A 19593-nucleotide genomic window follows, 5' to 3' on the forward strand; every position below is an offset into this window, starting at 1 on the left:
TGAAAATTTTGAAATTAAAATATCAAAGCAGAAATGAATTGAATTTCAATTGTTGATATATGTTTCAATATCTTCAAAAACTTGGAATTTTCCTGCTCTTATTTCCTCACATGATGTCTGTTACTGTTAATCTTTGTAAACTTTGGAATAGTTGGCAATACGTATATATAGAGTATTTTTGCATTATTTAAAAATTATTAACTTAATTAATTATTTTTCTTATAATATAAGAGATTAGATATTATTCTATCTATTTTAATAATCTTCAAATATCTGTAAAAGAAAAAATATTCATAAAAATTAGTATTTAAAAATAGTCTGAAAGCCCAGCCATTTCGTTATAAAAGCATTGGGAATTTCGTTTAATCATTAGTGCCTCCCTATCATCAACGTACGCACAAACCAAGAATGGGTTCTTTCTCTCCTTCCACCACTACTGCACCTTCTACTATGTCTATCTCCTTCTTTTTCTGCCTCTCCTTCCCAAACACATCTGAACTTTCTATAACCAAAAGCCGAAACCATCCCTATGTTCCCAGGGTAATTTCTTGCAAAGCCAAAATTGATGATCACCAAAACCCTGTCACTAGGAGAGATGTACTCATTGGCCTAGGAGGACTCTGTGGTGCAACCACTCTTGGTGACCCATTTGCTAAGCCAATCTTAGCCTCAGACCTAACCAAATGTGGCAAAGTACACTTACCGCATGGTGCCAAACCCATCAACTGCTGTCCTCCACCATCCACAAACATATTAGACTTTAAGCTTCCTTATTCAAACTCCCCATTGCGCATTAGACCCGCAGCTCATTTGGTTGATGATGCTTATATAGCCAAGTACTCCAAAGCCATTGAGCTCATGAAAGCTCTCCCTGATGATGATCCTTGTAGCTTTAAGCAACAAGCGAATATTCATTGCGCTTCTTGTGATGGCGCTTATCACCAACTAGGATTTCCAGACTTAAAGTATCAAGTTCACAGCTCGTGGCTTTTTTTTCCCTTTCATAGACACTATCTCTATTTCCATGAAAAAATCTTGGGAAAACTGATTGATGATCCAAATTTCGCTTTGCCTTATTGGAACTAGGATTCCCCTGAAGGACTGCGATTGCCAACCCTTTATGCTAACCTTAAATCACCATTCTATGACCATTACCGCAACAAGAATCACCAGCCACCAACACTAGTTGATCTTGACAACAATGGCACCGAAAACCCCACATCAAACCAAGCTCAAGTGTTTATCAATCTTACCATAATGTATAGGCAAATGGTTTCTACTTTCTAATGGCAAGACTGCTAAGCTCTTTCTCGGATATTCATACCCTGCCGGCCATCGTCCAGACCCTGGACCCTGTTCCAATGAGCAGGTCCCACACAATACAATACACAACTGGGCTGTGGACAACACCCAGCGAAATTGTGAAGACATGGGAATTTTCTACTCAGCTGGGAGAGATCCAGTGTTTTTTGCTCATCACTCCAACATTGATCGAATGTGGGCGATATGGAAGACATTACGAGGCAAGCGAATTGAAATCACTGATCTTGATTGGCTTGATGAAGCGTTTCTTTTTTACGATGAGAATGCCAAACTTGTTCGTGTAAAGGTTAGGGACTGTATTGACTATAAAAAACTGGGATATGCTTATCAAGAAGTTGATATCCCTTGGCTGAAATCCAAGCCAACACCAAGAAGGTTAATCAAGAAAGTGGCCAAGGTTTTTCATCAACATGGCCAGGTAGCTCAAGCAGTTGAAACACAAAATTTGACACCAATAAGTTCATTCCCTTTAGTGTTGGATTAAGTGATAAGCGCAAAGGTTAGGAGGCCAAAGAAATCAAGAAGCCAAAGAGAGAAAGAAGAGGAAGAGGAAATTTTAGTGATCGATGGGATAGAGCTTGAAAGAAATGCAATGGTGAAGTTTGATGTGTATGTAAATGATAAGCATGATTCACCTAGTGGACCAGACAAGTCTGAGTTTGCAGGAAGCTTTGTGAATGTGCCTCATGTACAAAAGCATGGGAATAAAATGAAGACATGTTTGAGATTAGGGATTACAGATTTGTTGGAGGATTTGGGTGCTGAAGATGATGATAGTGTAGTGCTGACTTTGGTGCCTAGGTACGGTAAGGATCTTGTTAGAATTGGTGGTATCAAGATTGAATTTGTTCAAGACTGATGATCATGAGAAAAACAAAATTTCCTTTTAAGGATGATCTTGGTTCACAGCTGCACTCGGTTAAGTTCCTCTTTGTTCGTCGGATGGGGAATCCTGTGGCTCTCCAGCTTGCAAAAGAGGCTTTCTGCTGTTGGGTCTGTTCAAACCTAGATGGAGAATGTTCCTCCAGGCCTTTTAGCTTTTGTTTTAGCTGATGTGAACACTTTTGGTTCACCTGTTGGATAGACACCATCAAGTGAACTTGAGTGTTTTAAGAATTTAAAAAAATAAAGTTGATAACTTCTGAGTAATCGATTTGGTACTCATCAAATCTTTTATTTATATCATTTTTTTTTTTAGATTTGATTTGATTTTTTATTTTGATCATATTATTATTTTTTATTTAACTTAAAAATTAATATTATTAATACTTTTATTTTTTTTATTCATTATTTCAACTTTTATTAAAATATTTTTTTTATTAATAACATAAAATATAAAATATTTATTTATATCTAAAAACTTAAAATTAATTATAATTTTTTTTATTAACAATAATAATTATTTTATTATTTTATTTATATTTTTAAATTTATTTTTTTAAAATAATTATTTTTTAATTTTAATAATAAAATAAATGATATAATGCGATAGATTAATAATTATATATTTATTTTAATAATATAATAAATGATATAATATATTAATTTAATAATATTTATTTAATTTAATAATATAATAAATTTATAATTTTATATTTATTTAAATAATAAAATAAATTATATGATATATACCCTTATTAGTAATTTCACATATCAATAGTAACAGTTAAATATAATTTTACTAAACACAAAACATAAATCAGCTATCAGCTATTAACTATCCGCTGTATTCAACGGATAAACTAAACAGGCACTTAATAAAGCTGTCTTTATTCTAAAAAAAATTGATGCTTTCTTTTATTGATTATTAAATTTATTATTACATAAAATTAAATATTTAATTAAATGATTATTAATTTATTTTTATATAAAATTAAATTTATATTAAATATATTAAAAAAAATCCATTTGTTATTTTCATTACCTTTTTTTAATTGAACATGGTAGGCCAGTAGAATATTATCAACTCACAATAATGACTTCCCCACTTGCCAAATAGAGATGCTTCAATCCATTTGTTAGTTTTATAATGAGAAGTAAAAGTAAAATATTTTAATCCATCAGCTGTCTTGATTTTTGAATATAAAAATTACTTCTAATAGATAAATATTATATTAATTAATTTTTACATTTTATTTTACATTTTATTTGAGTACATTTACTTTTTTTTAACTTTGATTTTAATAATTTTTAGTTTTAGTTACTTGGGGAGCATCCTCTCAAATATTTTATGTTTACTTGAATGCATTTGTTGCTTTTATAGTTAACAATGTATTAAATTATATATGAATTAGTAATTTGATAAATTTTATAAATAAATTATAATCAAAGTAATTATAGTTAAATTTCAATATATAATTTGTTTTCTTTAAAAATAATTTGTTTGATTTAAAATTTAAATATTAATATTTATAATTGGGTGATTATTTGAAATAAACAATAGCACAACCGACTAGTTATGTGTCGATTGCAGGAAAGTCAATTAGTAACTTTCAATTAATTAAAAAAATAATGTGATCAGATGTTAATGTTTCATTGATTGGGATCATTCATTCAACTGATTCAACCTGCCACAAAACAGTGAGAATTAACTTTATATATATATATATATATATATATATATATATATATATAAATTCTAAGTCAAAACTAATATTATAGGGGTTTCTAGAATTTCAACTGAGGCTTGGATTGCTTCTGTAATTTTAGAAGGCGAATCGTACCAGGTCATCTCTTCTGTTCTTAGCAACTCTCAAGGGGTTTTTTTTTTTTTTTTTTTTTACAAAGCAAGGCCTGTAGATAGGAGCAGTCACAGTTCAGGAATAGCTTGTAACAATTTCTAAATCACTGATTCATATTTAATGAAATCATAAATTTAAACTAAACCGTCATTTAATTGTTTGGAAGGTGGTTTCTGAATCATCGATTTCGGTTTAAGTCTTGGTTTAAAACGGTTTGAAAGGTAATTCGAAAAAGGACGGTTCCAAACTATTTGGAGGGCAATTTGGGGACAATTTAGATAAAAAAAAAATAAGAGAAAAATTTTATTGATTTAGAATTAAGTTATATTTGTAAAAATATTTCAATTTTTCTTAGAAATCTTTCCATCAAAATAAAATAAGAAAAAAAGAATGAAATTAATTCATCTTTAAGAAAAATTTAATAAGAAAAGACTTGGACTTAATTAAAAAATTAGAGATAAAAGTAATTTTTTTAAAGAAACTAAAAGAAGGTTCATGAACTTAATTTTGCCTGTATATCCTCTTGGGATTTAGAAGAATCAAAGTTTTCAATTTTATTGCTTGTCTTTTTTCTAAAATTTGCTTGATAATTTAATAATTAAAAAAAGTATAAAAGAGATAAAAAAAAATTAAAATAGAGAGTATTAAAAATTTATTGAGGATATAAAATAATAATAGAATAATTGAGATAATATTGAAAATTTTAATGAGTATATAAAATAATAAAGTAGGGAAATTGAGAGAGTATTAGAAATTAAAAAGAGTGTAAAAAATAATTATTTAGAAAATTTGAGAGAAATTGAGAGAGTATTAAAAATTAAAGAGAGTATGTAGAATAATTGTATAGAGAATTTAAGATTTATATTAATGAATTAAGAGTAGGGTGAGGTATTTATTGAGTTTTTTTATATTTAAATCGTCGATTTGATCTGATTCAAAACTGTCAATTCAATCCAATTTGTAATTGCCTATTCACAATTTTTGAAAATATATGAACATGAACCAAACGATAAAATGATTCGATCCGATTCAAAGCTAGCTCCTGTTTTAACCGGTTTCATTTTGGTTTTGACCCAATCAGTTCTAAATCCAGTTCGATTTCAATTTGAAGCGGGATCGTGGCCACGCTACTCATAGGACCATATAACCCAAACAACAAACCGTAGGCAAGATCGGATAACAACCCGCACTGGAGTTCCAGCTCCTTCGCTGCAGCCGCAGCGCACCATCTTCCCCTGTAGAGGCAACAACCCGACGGAAAGCATGTAGGCCGAAACCACCCGTACTCGGCCAAACCCAGGAACTGCATGCTAAACCACCAAGAAGATAGATACCATTCTAGATGATGATGTTAATGTGAAGAATTTGTTTATCAAGCGATTAGGTAATTGAACTGCTCATGAGTTGGAAAAAAAAGGCCTCAATTGTTTTCTATTGATTTGGCTATGGATTTTGTCCCACTCATGAAAAAGCCAAATGAAAGTAAAGAGAAAACCTGTTAAGGAAGTTTCCATGTTAAGGTCACAACTGAATATGAGGACCAGAATGGGTCCATCACTCCATCTAATAATGAGATTTGACCCATTTGAACAGAACCTCACAAAATAAAATCCAAAAGCCGCAATGGATATATTTTCTATGGATATATTCTGTTTCTGAGCTTTTCGATTTAAAGTACTAGGATTTGTTTATTCTCTTTCTGCAAGTAGCTCTTGGTTCCCAACTTGTGATTCAGGATTTTCCTATTTTGGAAGGTTTTACTTCCTCTGTAGAGTTCGCACATTAAGCATTTCAATAGTTGTTGAATAATCAAGAATATTTTTAGTTATCCATAAGTTTTTAATTTGTCTTCCATGCCTGGTTTCACATCATTTGTCTTTAGTTTTTAATCAAGAATTTTTCTGTGCTGTTACAATTCAGAATTTCTCCCCAGAATGGATGGATCTTTTGGCGAAAGAAGTAGTGATGATATGATAGTTAAAAATTAAATGTTCCATTCCCCTTTGATTCAAATTGAGACAATTCAATGTCTAAAAATTCTTAATTTTTCGATTTCAGTTTGGTTCAAGGGAGACTAGGACTAGCCCTCCTCCAAGACGATTTTGTTCTAATTCAAAATCATGAACCGTTAATTGTTTCAATTTAGAATTTAATCAAGCTAATTTCAGTTTGATTTCAAGCCCAACTTGATCGTGGCTTGGTCTAGCTGAAACACTTGAAGCTAGTGGTATTCCCTTTCTTTGGTCTCTCAATGACAAATTTAATGGCTATCTCCTAGAAGGATTTGTTTGAGGAATTGAGCCACACGCCAAAGCTCGGAGGACCGGACCTTGTAGCTGGTGCCGTCGAGCAAGCCATCTCCGAAGGTTAAGTGATAGAGGATGATGAGTTGAGAGCATTGTCGGTTTATTAAAATTTTATATATTTAAGTAAAAAATTTCAAAACAATACAACAACCTTTTAAAATTATTTTTTCAAATTAATGATATTTTTCTAAAAAAATAGTTTCAACATCAATCTCATCTTTAAACTAGTCTCTGAGCTACAATTATCAACATATATATTACAAGAGTTATATCTAGTATTGAATGGACACAGTCGAATAACAATGACAGATGAAACATTTGAAAAGAGTTATTAAATCACGATCAGCGTGGCAATACATTTGAAAGAGTCAACTGATTAACAGAACAGATTTTGGGACTTGAAAATGGAGCTGGTCCTGCAACAAATTGCCAGATAGAAAATGCTGGTTGTTTAGGTTGAGGAAGTGTCAGGGTATCACTTGCCAACATAACAACAACGGATGACATAGTAGGTCTCTCTGCTGGATCGTCTTGCACACACAGCAATCCAATGTGGATGCACTTTAGCACCTCAGCCGCCACACTTGACCTCGTAAGTGACTGGTCCATCAATTCCAATCCTTCACTTTTAGACCACAATTTCCATGCCTGAAATGATATTGGTATCCAAATGTTAAATTATCTATGAGAATATTAGAGTTCTTTCATTCAAGAGAAAGACAGGGATAGGGATAGGATGTACATAAGTGATGAGGCTTTCACCCTCTTCTGAAATATAAAATCGGCTGTTCCTTCTCCCGCTAATCATTTCTAAAAGGAGAACTCCAAAACTGAAAACATCTGATTTTACTGAAAAAAGTCCTTCCATAGCATATTCTGGAGACATATATCCACTGATTGAATTCATGGGAAACCAGATTAAATTAGCTAGCAATTACATTTGCAAAAGTTTCATTCATCATTTAGAATATATTTGAAGGAGAAAAGTTCATAGAAGGAAAGTTTTGTTCATACTTACTATGTCCCAACAATTCTATTTGTACTATTGTTGTCATTTCCTCGAAAAATCCTTGCCATTCCAAAGTCTGATATCTTCGGGTTCATTTCATAATCAAGCAAAACATTACTAGCTTTTAAATCCCGGTGAATAATTCTAAGTCGAGAATCTTCATGTAGATACAAGAGACCCTTGGCAACCCCGTTGATGATGCAAAGGCGTTTTTCCCAATCAAAATTTAAACCCGTGTTTGAATCTGCGAAGCACAAATGCACATAGAATTCAAATCAGTAAGTACCTTTCTACCTTCCATTAATTTCCAGTATATGATAGTAGGTGGTACAGAGTTCAAGAATCAAACCAAAAATAAAGAAATCGAGGCTTTTGTTGGGCATGTACTCATAGATAAGCAACTTCTCATTTTTTTCTAGGCAACATCCTAAGAGCCTGACAAGATTTCTGTGCTGTAATCTGGCGATTAAAGTGACTTCATTCATGAATTCATGTAGTCCTTGACTAGAAGTTGATGAGAGCCTCTTAACTGCAACTTCTTTGCCATCTTCTAATGTGCCCTGGAAGCATTTTTAAATTAATATTGCACAATGAAATTCTCATTTTTCTTTGTGGAAGTATTGGAGATAGCGATCTGATAAGCTCTGTGCATTGGCTTGTGATTATCTACCAGATGCATTAGTAGTGCAGTATTAACAACCAAGCTTACCTTGTAAACTGGGCCAAATCCGCCTTGTCCAAGTTTAGTTTCATCAGAAAAATGCTTCGTTGCTTCATATACGATATTAAACGGTATCATAGGAAAATCCTGAGAATTCATTAGCATCTCTTCTTCTCGAGTGCTTTTACTTAAAGGGTCAACCCCAATTCTTCCTATTCCCAAGTGAAGTAATTGAACCTCTTGGCTAATTTCTTTCTCCTCTGCTGTAAAGAGTTTGTTAATATAAAAGAAAGGTTACAAAACGGTTGTAATATCCAGTTATCTACAAAGAATTTCCCCATACCCTTTTTAAGAATATTCCTTCTCCGTATGGCATAAATGGAGGAACCGAACAGCACTAACACTACAACCACTGCGGAAGTACTTGCAATGACTTTAATCTGATTTTTTTGGCCTCCTTTCCCTCCTGAAATGAACATTTTTTGGCTTTTATAATACATATACATATAGAGAGAGAGAGAGAGAGAGAGAGAGAAACTGAATTAAAAAGGATGACGATAATTACTCATTTATTATTTCTCACTTCCTCTTCATTTTTTAACTTTACCTTCAGTTCTTGTTGTTGAACCTGGAGCTGGAGGAGGACCTCCCGTGACCACAGTTGTATTATAATTAGGATAAATCTCACGCTGAAATCCGGTTTCGTTATAAAATGGATCATTTTCATACCGAATATTACAGCTCGGTAACAAGATTCTTCCTCCTTGCTTTCCTTGTAGTGGCAAATTTGAGATAGCAAACTGAAGACACCGAAGACAATCGAAGCCAGATAGGTCCGGTGTGCACTGCGCGAGGGTGTAAATTTTTTGAAACGTGGTAAAATTCGTTTCTTTGACTTCAAATTTTTTAGCACCTGATGGAGCACTTGCGGCCTCATTTGCTGTTTCGTTCATGGTTTTCTTCAGTAACTCGTTAAAACGTTCTGGGTCTGTGGCATTTTGTGCAATCATCATGCTTACAGCAGGGTACAATGCCAAGATGGATAAGATAGGTTGACTTGAATAACGCAAGAAGCACTCATCATACCATACCATGGCCTCTTTTCCGATGGGACATCGTCCAACGATGTCCTTTGTCGCATTGGTGACACAATTTTGGCAGATGTCGGAGCTAATATCGCCAAAGCATAGAGAGAGACCATAGACAACATCTGGGTCTTTCCCAGAAGATGAGGTATAAAGCCCATTAAGGCGTACGGCGGACGTTGAAAGTTGAGAGAGGAGATTATTAACGTTGGCCTGGTAGGTGCTATTTCCGGTGAAAGTGGTCGTGTTTGTGCAAATACTATAGGTATAAGTGGGCTGTGCTTCAGAGTTAATGGTAAAGCCAAGCAAGATTAAGGGAAGGAATAAGGAAAATTTATGAGGGATCATTTGGCAGATCAAATTCTTTTGCTCGATTTCTTTCAGAAAAATGTAATCAAGATTGAAATTAGTCATATTGGCAGAGGGATTGCTTATAAGCATTCTTTTTTACTGGTTAATTAAGGTTTACGATACAGTTATGACTATGTCAAGCGAGGGATGATTTCTCAAACCAAGGCAATGAACTAAGTCAAACGAAAGTATCATCAGAGGTAGGCGAAAGTAGAAACAGCTAAGGGGATACAGAGATGATTTCGGCGGAAAATTGAACAAGTCTAAATGCTAGAAGGAAGACTAGGAATACAGCCAATGGATGGGATGGATGTGTAAAAAAAAAAAAACTAGTAGTTGAATTCATTTCGAATCGTATTAGAATTTATTATTATTTTTTATTAAACGCATTAGAATTTATATTATTTTTTATATTTAAATATGTACCTAATCTGATTATAATTATATGTATACCATTGAATTCATTTAATTAATAATTTATATATATTGTTTGAAATTATATAAGTGACGGATTTTCAACAGAATCACATTAATTAGAGCTATATTTGTTGAACTCATCCAATTAATTCAATCTTTTGATCTGAGCCACCACGTTAACATAAGAAAAGGTGTTTCCATTGACTGTCACCAAACTTTTATAAATATTTTTACCTTATTTTGCTTTTAAAATAAAATGTTCCATTTGTTTGATTATTTAAAGTTCATACTTAATCATTTTATGCTTAGTGGGCTTGTGATGGACGATGGGAGATGTCCATGGATTCATGGTGGACGCGGGAAGTGTCGCTACGTTTGTAATAAGAGGAAGCCATGAGAGGGGTGATAGTTGGTAGGGACGAATGAATTAATGGACTAGAGGGGAGACTTTACGGAATATAAAGATTGGATTTAGGTTCTAAAAATAATTTTTAAGGTAGTATTTAATATTTTAAATTTAATTAAAATATTATTTTTTTATTTATATTATTTAATGATATTACATGTATATTAATATTTAAATGCTAAGAGAGTAATTTATGAAAAGTTATTTCTCTTAATTTTTAAAAGTTGAAAGAATATTTTGATTAGGATTAATAAGATAATACTATTATTTTATATTTAACAGCTTATTTTAATCGAACACTTCTATTTTAAATTATTATATAAATAACTAACTACTAATTATTAATATCTAATAGTTAATAACTATTAAAAAAAGCTAATAACTACTAGAACAATTAATATTACCGAATATGACTTCACGCCAATTTAAACTAAACATCCTATAAATTTAATGCTTCTTTTAAATATGAAACTCATAATGCAGGGATTAGGGTTAAAAATTAAGGTTTTCAATTAAAATTTTTTAAAAAAATCCTGCTTATAGGACTCAAATTTAAAATTTAGAGAAAAAAAAAATCAAAATGCAAAACGTTGGATTGAATGTCAATCCCTGTTTGTAATATGCTCTAAATGACAAGATACTATTTCCTGATGACTTTTCTTTTATTTTCATAGAGTTTTAGGGGATAACAGTCAAATATTTGTGAACATTTATGTAGAGAAATTATTAAGCCGAAGCCTAAAAGGAGAAATTATTAAACAAACTTGAAAATTTAATTGAAAAAGTTAATTGAAAAAGATGGTCCGATCATTTTTTCTCTTTTAAATATAACTGTGCACTACCTGCAAATCATAGTTATCTGATATACAATACTCTTAAATTGTTGTATGGGTACGTAATACAATTAATATAGAATACATAAGAGTAGGTTTAATTAATATATCTATTTAATTCACTAAATGTTAATTAATAAATTAATAATAAATATTTATTATATATTTTTTAAGATTTAGATTTCATCGTCGTCTCATTAAAACAGAAAAAAAAAAAATTCAAAATTTCTCGCAAGGCCATAACCCATTGATCAAAGTCCCATGAGAACTTAAATCAAAGAGTCCATAGGCCCATAACCCATTAAATCACAGTCCCATAAGACCCATTAAATCATCAAAAATTATATTATACCCTTATTATTCCATATAGGATTAACACATTAATGACAAACTAATAATAAGATAATAACTAAGTGAGAACATAGTTTAATTTTTTTTAAAAAGTTATTTTTAAACTGCTTTATAAGACTCATCATTATTGATTTATTATTATAATATTAATTTATTATTCATATAAATTATCTTATATGAAATGAAGGTAATATCATGTAATTGCTTTTAATTCACAGAGTCCATAATGCCATAATCGATTAAAACAGTCAAATAAATTAAAAAAAAAAAAAATCCCAAAGCGTTATTACATCACAATCAACGCAGTAATATACTTTCTCTATTTTATTTATTTTATGTCTTTAAAAATTTTACTTAGTGATTAAAAAAAATTATTAAATCACTTAAATTATAATAAAATTTTTTAATTTAATTAAATTATTTTTTATCTTAATTAAGAGATTCGTTAATATGAATTATAATTGTGTTTAGTAGAGATAAAGATAAAATTTTAAAAAAAAATATATGCTTTTTAATTTTTTAAAATGACAAATAATTACAGATAAAATAATTTTTCAAAAAGCTATACATATAAGTGAATAAAGGGAGGATTGAATTGAGTCTTAAATAATTCAACTCATTTACAAAATGAGTTTTATATTTATAGTTATAAAATTTAAACTTATTAATTTTAATTAGCTCTTATATAAAAAATAACTTAATTTTCATAAAAAATTAAATTTAAATTACAAATAACTATATTTAATAAATATATTTTATACATTACTTATATCATAATTTTATATAATATATTATTATTAAATAACATTTTTAAATAAAATAATAAATATTTATAATATAATGAAATACAATAACTAATATAAATATTTTTATAAATGAGTCTGTTCGTGAATCTATTTAATAAGTCTATTCTTAATTAAATACTACTAAACTCGCATAGCTTATTTATTAAACGAGTTTAAAATTTGAGCTAGAACTTGATTTATTTTCTAAATGAGCTAAACTAAATTAAGCTTTTATAATCAAGTCTTAAGTAATTTTTAAATAATTTGATTCATTTATAATTCTAAAATCAAAAATTTTATTAACCTAAAATTAAAAATCTTAAATTAAAACGCTTCTATCTTTTTAAATCCCTTTCAATGATTACATATTTCATTTTATGCACATTTCTTTTTACTGTTTAGAGTCGTTTTGAAAAATAAAATAAAATAAAATGTTAAAAAACCTGTCTATGGATCTTTATTAAATTGGCAGTGTATGTGGGGTAGTTCTTTACTGAGCTTAGACTTCACTCAAGTCAAGACTTGGGTTAAAATCATTGCACCTCTCTTCAGAAACGCCTATAATTTTTTCTTACAAAGCGGTTCATTGACGAATCAACGGCGGCTTTTAAATGCAATAGTCAATGAACCTATTCAACGCACCTTTAATGGTTTGGTTGCCTTTAGAAGAAAACGATTCATTATAAATATTAATTAATTCGCTCTACAGGCTTTTTTTTTTATGATTAATTAACTCATTCATTGGAAAATCTTAAAATTATTAGAAAACTAAAATTAATGTAGTAAATAAAAAAATAAAAATTATAAATAGATTTAAAATCAGTAAAATTTAAAAATAATACTTTATTAACATGATAGAATATGTTTAACCTGAAGCTTTCAGATACGTGGGTGCCTTGTAAATTTATACTAGTTTAAGGTGAAGCATGAATTTATTAAACGCTAATTATTAAAAACACTGCACCTAATAATTTCTCCTCAATTACGCCCCAAGCTACAATTTTCAACATATATATTACAAGAACTACGCAAAGTACTCAATAGAGTTTGCTGAATAATAGTTTTGCCATTCTTTTGGGCGATGCAATTGAAAAGGTTTATAACATCACAATCAACGAGGAGATACATTTGAAAGAGTTACCTGATTAACCGAACAAATTTTGGGACTTGAAGATGGAGCTGATCTTGCAACAAATTGCCCGATAGAAAATGCTGGTTGCCTGGGTTGAGGGAGTGTTATGGTATCACTTCCCAACATAACAACAACAGACGACACAGTAGGTCTCTCTGCTGGGTCGTCTTGCACACACAACAGTCCAATGTGGATGCACTTTAGCACCTCAGCAGCCACACTTGAATTCACAAGTGACGGGTCCATCAATTCCAATCCGTCACCTTTAGACCACAATTTCCATGCCTGAAATGATATTGGAGTCCAAATGTTCAATTATATATGATAATGTTACTATTCTTTCATTCGAGGGAAAGACAAGGATAGGAATGTACATAAGTGATGAGGCTTTCACCCTCTTCAGAAATATAAAACCGACTGCTCCTTTTCCCGCTAATCATCTCTAATAGGAGAACTCCAAAACTGAAAATATCTGATTTTACTGAAAAAAATCCTTCCATAGCATACTCTGGAGACATATATCCACTGTTTGAATTCATGAAAAACTAGATAAAATTAGTAAGGAATTAAATTTATAAAAGTTTTCTTCATCATTAATTAGAATATATCTGAAGAAGGAAGGATTGCATAAGGAAAATTTTGTTCATGCTTACTATGTTCCAACAATTCTATTTGTACTGTTGTTGTCATTTCCTTGGAAAATCCTTGCCATTCCAAAGTCTGATATCTTGGGGTTCATCTCATAATCAAGCAAAACATTACTAGCTTTTAAATCCCGGTGAATAATTCTAAGTCGAGAATCTTCATGCAGATACAAGAGACCCTTGGCAACCCCATTGATGATGCCAAGGCGTCTTTGCCAATCAAGATGTAAACCCATGTTTGAATCTGAGAAGCATGAATGCACATAGAATTCAAATCAGCAAGCACCTTTTCTACCCTTCATTAATTTCCAGTATATTATAGCAGGTAATATAGAGTATAAGAATCAAACCAAAAATAAAGAAATCGAGGCTTTTGTTGGGCATGTACTCATAGATAAGCAACTTCTCAGTTTTTTCTAGGCAACATCCTAGGAGCCTGACTAGATTTCTGTGTTGTAATCTGGCGATTAAAGTGACTTCATTCATGAATTCCTGTAGTCCTTGACCAGAAGTTGCTGAGAGCCTCTTAACTGCAACTTCTTTGCCATCTTCTAATGTGCCCTGAAAGCATCTTTCAATTAATATTGCAAAGTAAAAAGGAAGTTGTATATCTGTGGAAATTCTCATCCTTCTCTGTGGAAGAATTGGAGATAGTGGCCTTATAAACTCTGGACATTAGCTGTGTGATTATCGGCTAGATGCATTAATAGTCGATTTAATAACCATGCTTACCTTGTAAACAGGGCCAAACCCGCCTTCTCCAAGTTTGGCTTCATCAGAAAAATGTTTCGTTGCCTCATATATGATATTGAACGGTATCATAGGAAAATCCTGAGAGTTCATTGCCATCTCTTCTTCTCGAGTAATTTTACTTAAAGGGTCAGATCCAATTCTTCCTATTCCCAAGTCAAGTAATTGAACCTCTTGGCTAATTTCTTTGTCCTCTGCAGTAAAGAGTTTTTTAATATAAAAGAAAGGCAATACAATCGTTATGATATCCTGTTAGCTGGAAAGAATTTCCACATACCATTTTGAAGAATCTTCCTTCTCCATATGGTATAAATGCTGGAACTGAACAGCATTAACACTACAATCGCTGCAGAAGTACTTGCAATGACTTTAATCTGAGTTTTTTTGCCTCCTTTCCCTTCTGAAATGAACATTTTTGGCTTTTTAATATCATAGTTTAAGATATGGAAACTGAATTAAAAAGGATGAAGATAATTACTCACTTCCTCTTTATTTTTCAACTTTACCTTCAGGTCTTGTTATTGAACCTGGAACTGGAGGAGGAGGAGGGAAGACAAGTCCTCCCGGGACAACAGTTGAATTATAATTAGGATAAATCTCACGCGAAAATCCGGTTTCGTTATAAAATGGATATAGTTCATACTGAATATTACAGCTCGGAGACAAGATTCTTGCTCCTTGCTTTCCACTACAACAACTTGGAATATTTGAGATAGCACTCTGAAGACATTCATAACAGTTTGCGGCAGATAGGTCCGGTGTGCACTGGGAGAGGGTGTACAGTTTGTGAAACCCAAAATTCGTTTCTTTGACTGCAAATTTTTTAGCACCCGATGGAGCATTTGCAGCCTCATTTGCTATTTCACCCATGGTTTTCGCCAGTAGCTCGTTAAAACGCTCCATGTCTGTGACATTCTGTGTATTCCACATAAAGAAAGCAGGGTTTAGTGCCAAGATGGACACGATACGTTGACTTGAATAACGCAGGAAGCAGTTGTCATACCATAACATGGCCTCTTTTCCAATCGGACATTGTCCAACGATGTCCTTTGTCGCATTGGTGACACAATTTTGGCAGATGTCGGTGCTAATATCGCCGAAGCATAAATAGAGGCCATAGACAACATCTGATTCACTCCCAGAAGATGAGGCATAGAACCCATTGACACTTGATGCGGACGACGACGAAAGTTGAGAGAGGAGAGTATTAAGATTGGTCTGGTAGGTGCTGTTTCTGGTGAAAGTGGCTGCGTCTGAGCAAATAATAGGGAAAGAACTGGGCTGTGCTTCAGAGGTAATGGTAACGCCAACCAAGATTAAGGGAAGGATTAAGGAAAATTTGACAGGCATCATTTGGTGGATCAAATGAGGGAGGCTTGGTGCAGGGGAGATTTCTCAAAGCAAGTCAATAAACTAATGCCAGTGAAGTGGGAGAGAGTAGAAACGTCAGAGCGGAATATAAGGATGATCCCAGTGGAAAATTTAGAAATATAAATCCTAGAAGGGAGACGAGAAAGACGACTAATGGATGTGAAATTAATCTAGTTTTACCAATGGTAGCTGTATACTTTACTGTAATCTTTTAATTAGGTTGATGGCATGTGCTGTCTTCATATCGGAAGAGTTTCTCATCACCTAAATTTTTTTATTATTTAAAAAATAAAAAATAAAAACTTTGACATAGATAGTGATAGAACTTAAGGCTAATGAGATCTTATCTAACGGAAGACAAATAGGAAAAATCTGGAGCTACTCGGAATTAATTAAGAGACTCTAGATTTTATTTTCATTCATTTAGTTATATTTATTTGTTTTTATAATTGAGGAAATTTTTTTTTATTTAAATCTCGTTCATAAGAAATAAAATATATAATAGAATATATCTATAAATATATAATTATATATATTTTAATTTTTTATATTTGTTTATTTGAAAAAATAAAAGCGACAAAACTAGCGTAGACTTAGTCGTGCTCAGCTAAAAAGAAAAAAAAAAGCCTAACTTAACGTATGAGTTCTTCCAATTTTGAAAGCAAAGACTTTCTTGGTTCATTGGCTAATGTCAAAACTATAGTGGTCTTTATAATTAATTATTAACATAGTTTTTTATTTGTACAAATTATAAAAATAAATTACGTATTATTATTTTTCTTTGAATATATATAGATAATTTTAATCATTTATAAAAATAAAATTAATTTATATTTAGTAATTAATATAATATTAAAATTTTAAATTTTTTATATTCAGGCAGAGGTTCTAGACCTTTGAAGTTAAATTTTAGAGGAGAGCAAATCGATTAATTGAAAAAAATATAGCCGATAGTTGGAAGAACGAGAGATAGAAAATAATGAAAACATACATAACCAGACTTTCTAATTGACATGCAACTCACGGCTAATCTAATTGAAATTTCTACGAAGCTGGCAAGAGTTGGACTTAATGGCAACAAGCAACTCATAAAGAAAACGCAAGCTAGTTCGGTGAGAATTATCTTTATAAAAGAAAAACAAAACTAATATTATATGAATTTAGTGGACCTGTTGATGTATTTAAAAAAGCCAATGAAAATAAATGTATTTAATATTCTTTAATTATAAGAACTTTAAGATGACAAAATAATTTTTTAAATAAAATTTTCAATATTATTAAGGTCACAACTCAATGAGTCCGAGCTATGCTGCTTCTGGGATTATTTCTAGCCTGTACACTTTTTTTTCAGTGGAGTAGGGTGTAATTGGGCTAAACCGCTTGAAAACTATTCGAGATTCGTTTCGATAAAAGTTTAACTCAATTCAATTCAATAAAAGTTCAACTCAATTCAATTCGTTTAGAAAATTAGCTGAGAGTTCAATTTTTAGGCTCGTTTAATAAGCATATCAAGCTAAAACTTTATAATGTTTGGCTTGTTAAGACTCGCAAATTTATGAATCGGTTAAAAATATTTATATTAATTATTATGTTTGATTATATTATAAATATAGATTATCTTATATATAAATATTGTAAAAATAATATATTATTTATAATTAATATATATATATAATATTTATTAAATATAGTTATTTGTAATTAAAATTTATTTTTTTACAAAAATTAAATTTTCTTATATGAAAGTTAATCAAAATTATGGAGTTTAAATTTCATACCTCTAAATTTAAAACTAATTATGTAAATGAGTCGAGTTATTCATAAATAGCTTAAGAGTTAGTTTGATAAAAAGTTTGATTTGACTTAAATAATTTAGAATTCATTTTCTAAACGAGGCCAATTTAAGCTTATGGATATTTAACTCTGCTCGGTTCATTTACACCATCGGCAAGGGAGTACTAGGTTCACCGTAGAGGAAGGAAGATGCCAATGAATTCACAATGGAAGAAGGTGTTGCTGAGTATAAATTATTTTGATATAAAAATAAGTAAAATTGATAAATCAATACTAAAAATCAAATTGAATAGATTAAAATTCAATTGAATGTGCTAAAAGTTAATTATAAAAAATTAAATTGAAAATTAGGAAAAGATATCTTTTCCATTTAAAGAAAATTAAGAAATCACTTACTCTACTTTCTCTCAAACAAAATAAGAGGAAATTAGGAAAACCTAAAACATTTTCCTCAATCATGGAGATGAATTTAATAGAAATGTGTAAAATTAAAAAAAAAAAATAAATTCTTGCTCGAATTAGATGATAACCTCGAATCTAGCATATTAAGGCAACTCAAATCAGCATCCGAGACAAATGAAGAGACTGGAATCCCATTAAGCCAGACCCAAGGCTCACACAATCGTTACCCAACAACAACCCGTTAGTGGTCCATCCATATTCAGGCTGACCCAACTCCAGTGGTGCAGCGATTTCAGTGTCGAAAATCTTGGTAGATTTATTGTTGTGTTCTTAATGGCTTTTGCTCAAGAAAGGCTCCGATCCTTGTGATCGCTGTTGTTGGTGGTGGTGGTGTTAGCGGCGGTAGTGATGGCGTTAGCCATTTTGAAAGAAACAGAGAGCCAAGGGCAGAGGAGAGAATGGCGTGCTCAACTTGTAAGTTACCGGTCGGATTTTTTTTTTTTTTTTTTTTAAACCAAATTAATTGAATATATTAAAATTAAAAAAATAAAATCGAATTAAATTAAACTATTTAATAAATTTAAACAAATTTTTAAATTTGATGGATTTATTTAATAGTTTAATTTAAATTGAATAGTTCTCACTTTTAAATAAAAAGAGAGAAAAAATAATGAGATTATGATTAAAAATTTAGTTTCTTAATTAAAAAGTTAAAAAAAATTTCTATTAGGAGATTCATTTTTAATTTTAGACATTATATAGATGTAAACAACAGCATTAATATTTTATTAATATGGAAAAAGAATTATAAATCACAAATAGATTTCAAATTAGTAAAAATAATATTTTATTAAATCATAAAATATGTTTCATATCATATCTGATAGGAAGTTGATATAATTTTTGAATAATAATTAGATTAAAATTATTGTGTAAAAGAAAAAAAATATAACCATATCTAAGTATGGGCATATGTTGGCTAAAACAAGCAATGTTTCAAGAAGAGCTTGCTGTTGAATTTGAGAGTGGAGCAAAGAGAAAAAGTGAGCTGCTGAGAAAGGAGTTTTAAGCTACCAAAATAAAGAAAAAAAAATTCTTGTTTTAAATATAACTGGTTATATATCCTCTATTTTAATATATAAATATGTTTTTCTCTTCATCTCTGTCTTTTTTATATTGTGTTTGAGAGAGTTTTATTTTGTCTTCAATGAAATACAAATTTTGCTCATCTC

The 19593-nt window shown here is 30.8% G+C and overlaps 1 protein-coding gene and 1 pseudogene across 8 annotated transcripts; one reads left to right on the forward strand and one right to left on the reverse strand.

The window, feature by feature from the left end:
* The first annotated feature begins 408 nt into the window (after window positions 1-408).
* LOC110657454 (polyphenol oxidase, chloroplastic-like) lies at window positions 409-2182 on the forward strand (annotated as a pseudogene).
* Window positions 2183-6552: 4370 nt separating this feature from the next.
* LOC110652961 (cysteine-rich receptor-like protein kinase 44) lies at window positions 6553-16316 on the reverse strand. 8 transcript variants are annotated; one of them, XM_058130413.1, is made up of 8 exons: window positions 15798-15980; window positions 15301-15709; window positions 15072-15194; window positions 14777-14988; window positions 14395-14605; window positions 14054-14288; window positions 13775-13925; window positions 13264-13685 (listed from the first exon to the last, which is right to left on the reverse strand). In XM_058130413.1, the coding sequence occupies exons 1-8, from the start codon at window positions 15825-15827 to the stop codon at window positions 13380-13382; spliced, it is 1677 nt and encodes a 558-aa protein (XP_057986396.1). In that variant the 5' UTR covers window positions 15828-15980; the 3' UTR covers window positions 13264-13379. The 8 variants fall into 8 exon arrangements, with proteins under 8 accessions (XP_057986392.1, XP_057986391.1, XP_057986393.1 ...); XM_058130409.1 differs by lacking the exons at window positions 13264-13685; window positions 13775-13925; window positions 14054-14288; ... (3 more) ...; window positions 15301-15709; window positions 15798-15980 and adding exons at window positions 6553-7018; window positions 7113-7263; window positions 7389-7623; ... (2 more) ...; window positions 8384-8506; window positions 8648-9827; XM_058130408.1 differs by lacking the exons at window positions 13264-13685; window positions 13775-13925; window positions 14054-14288; ... (3 more) ...; window positions 15301-15709; window positions 15798-15980 and adding exons at window positions 6554-7018; window positions 7113-7263; window positions 7389-7623; ... (2 more) ...; window positions 8384-8506; window positions 8648-9826.
* Between the last annotated feature and the right edge of the window lie 3277 nt (window positions 16317-19593).

The sequence above is a fragment of the Hevea brasiliensis genome, chromosome 11 (assembly GCF_030052815.1).
Source record: "Hevea brasiliensis isolate MT/VB/25A 57/8 chromosome 11, ASM3005281v1, whole genome shotgun sequence".
NCBI classification, from domain to species: domain Eukaryota; kingdom Viridiplantae; phylum Streptophyta; class Magnoliopsida; order Malpighiales; family Euphorbiaceae; genus Hevea; species Hevea brasiliensis.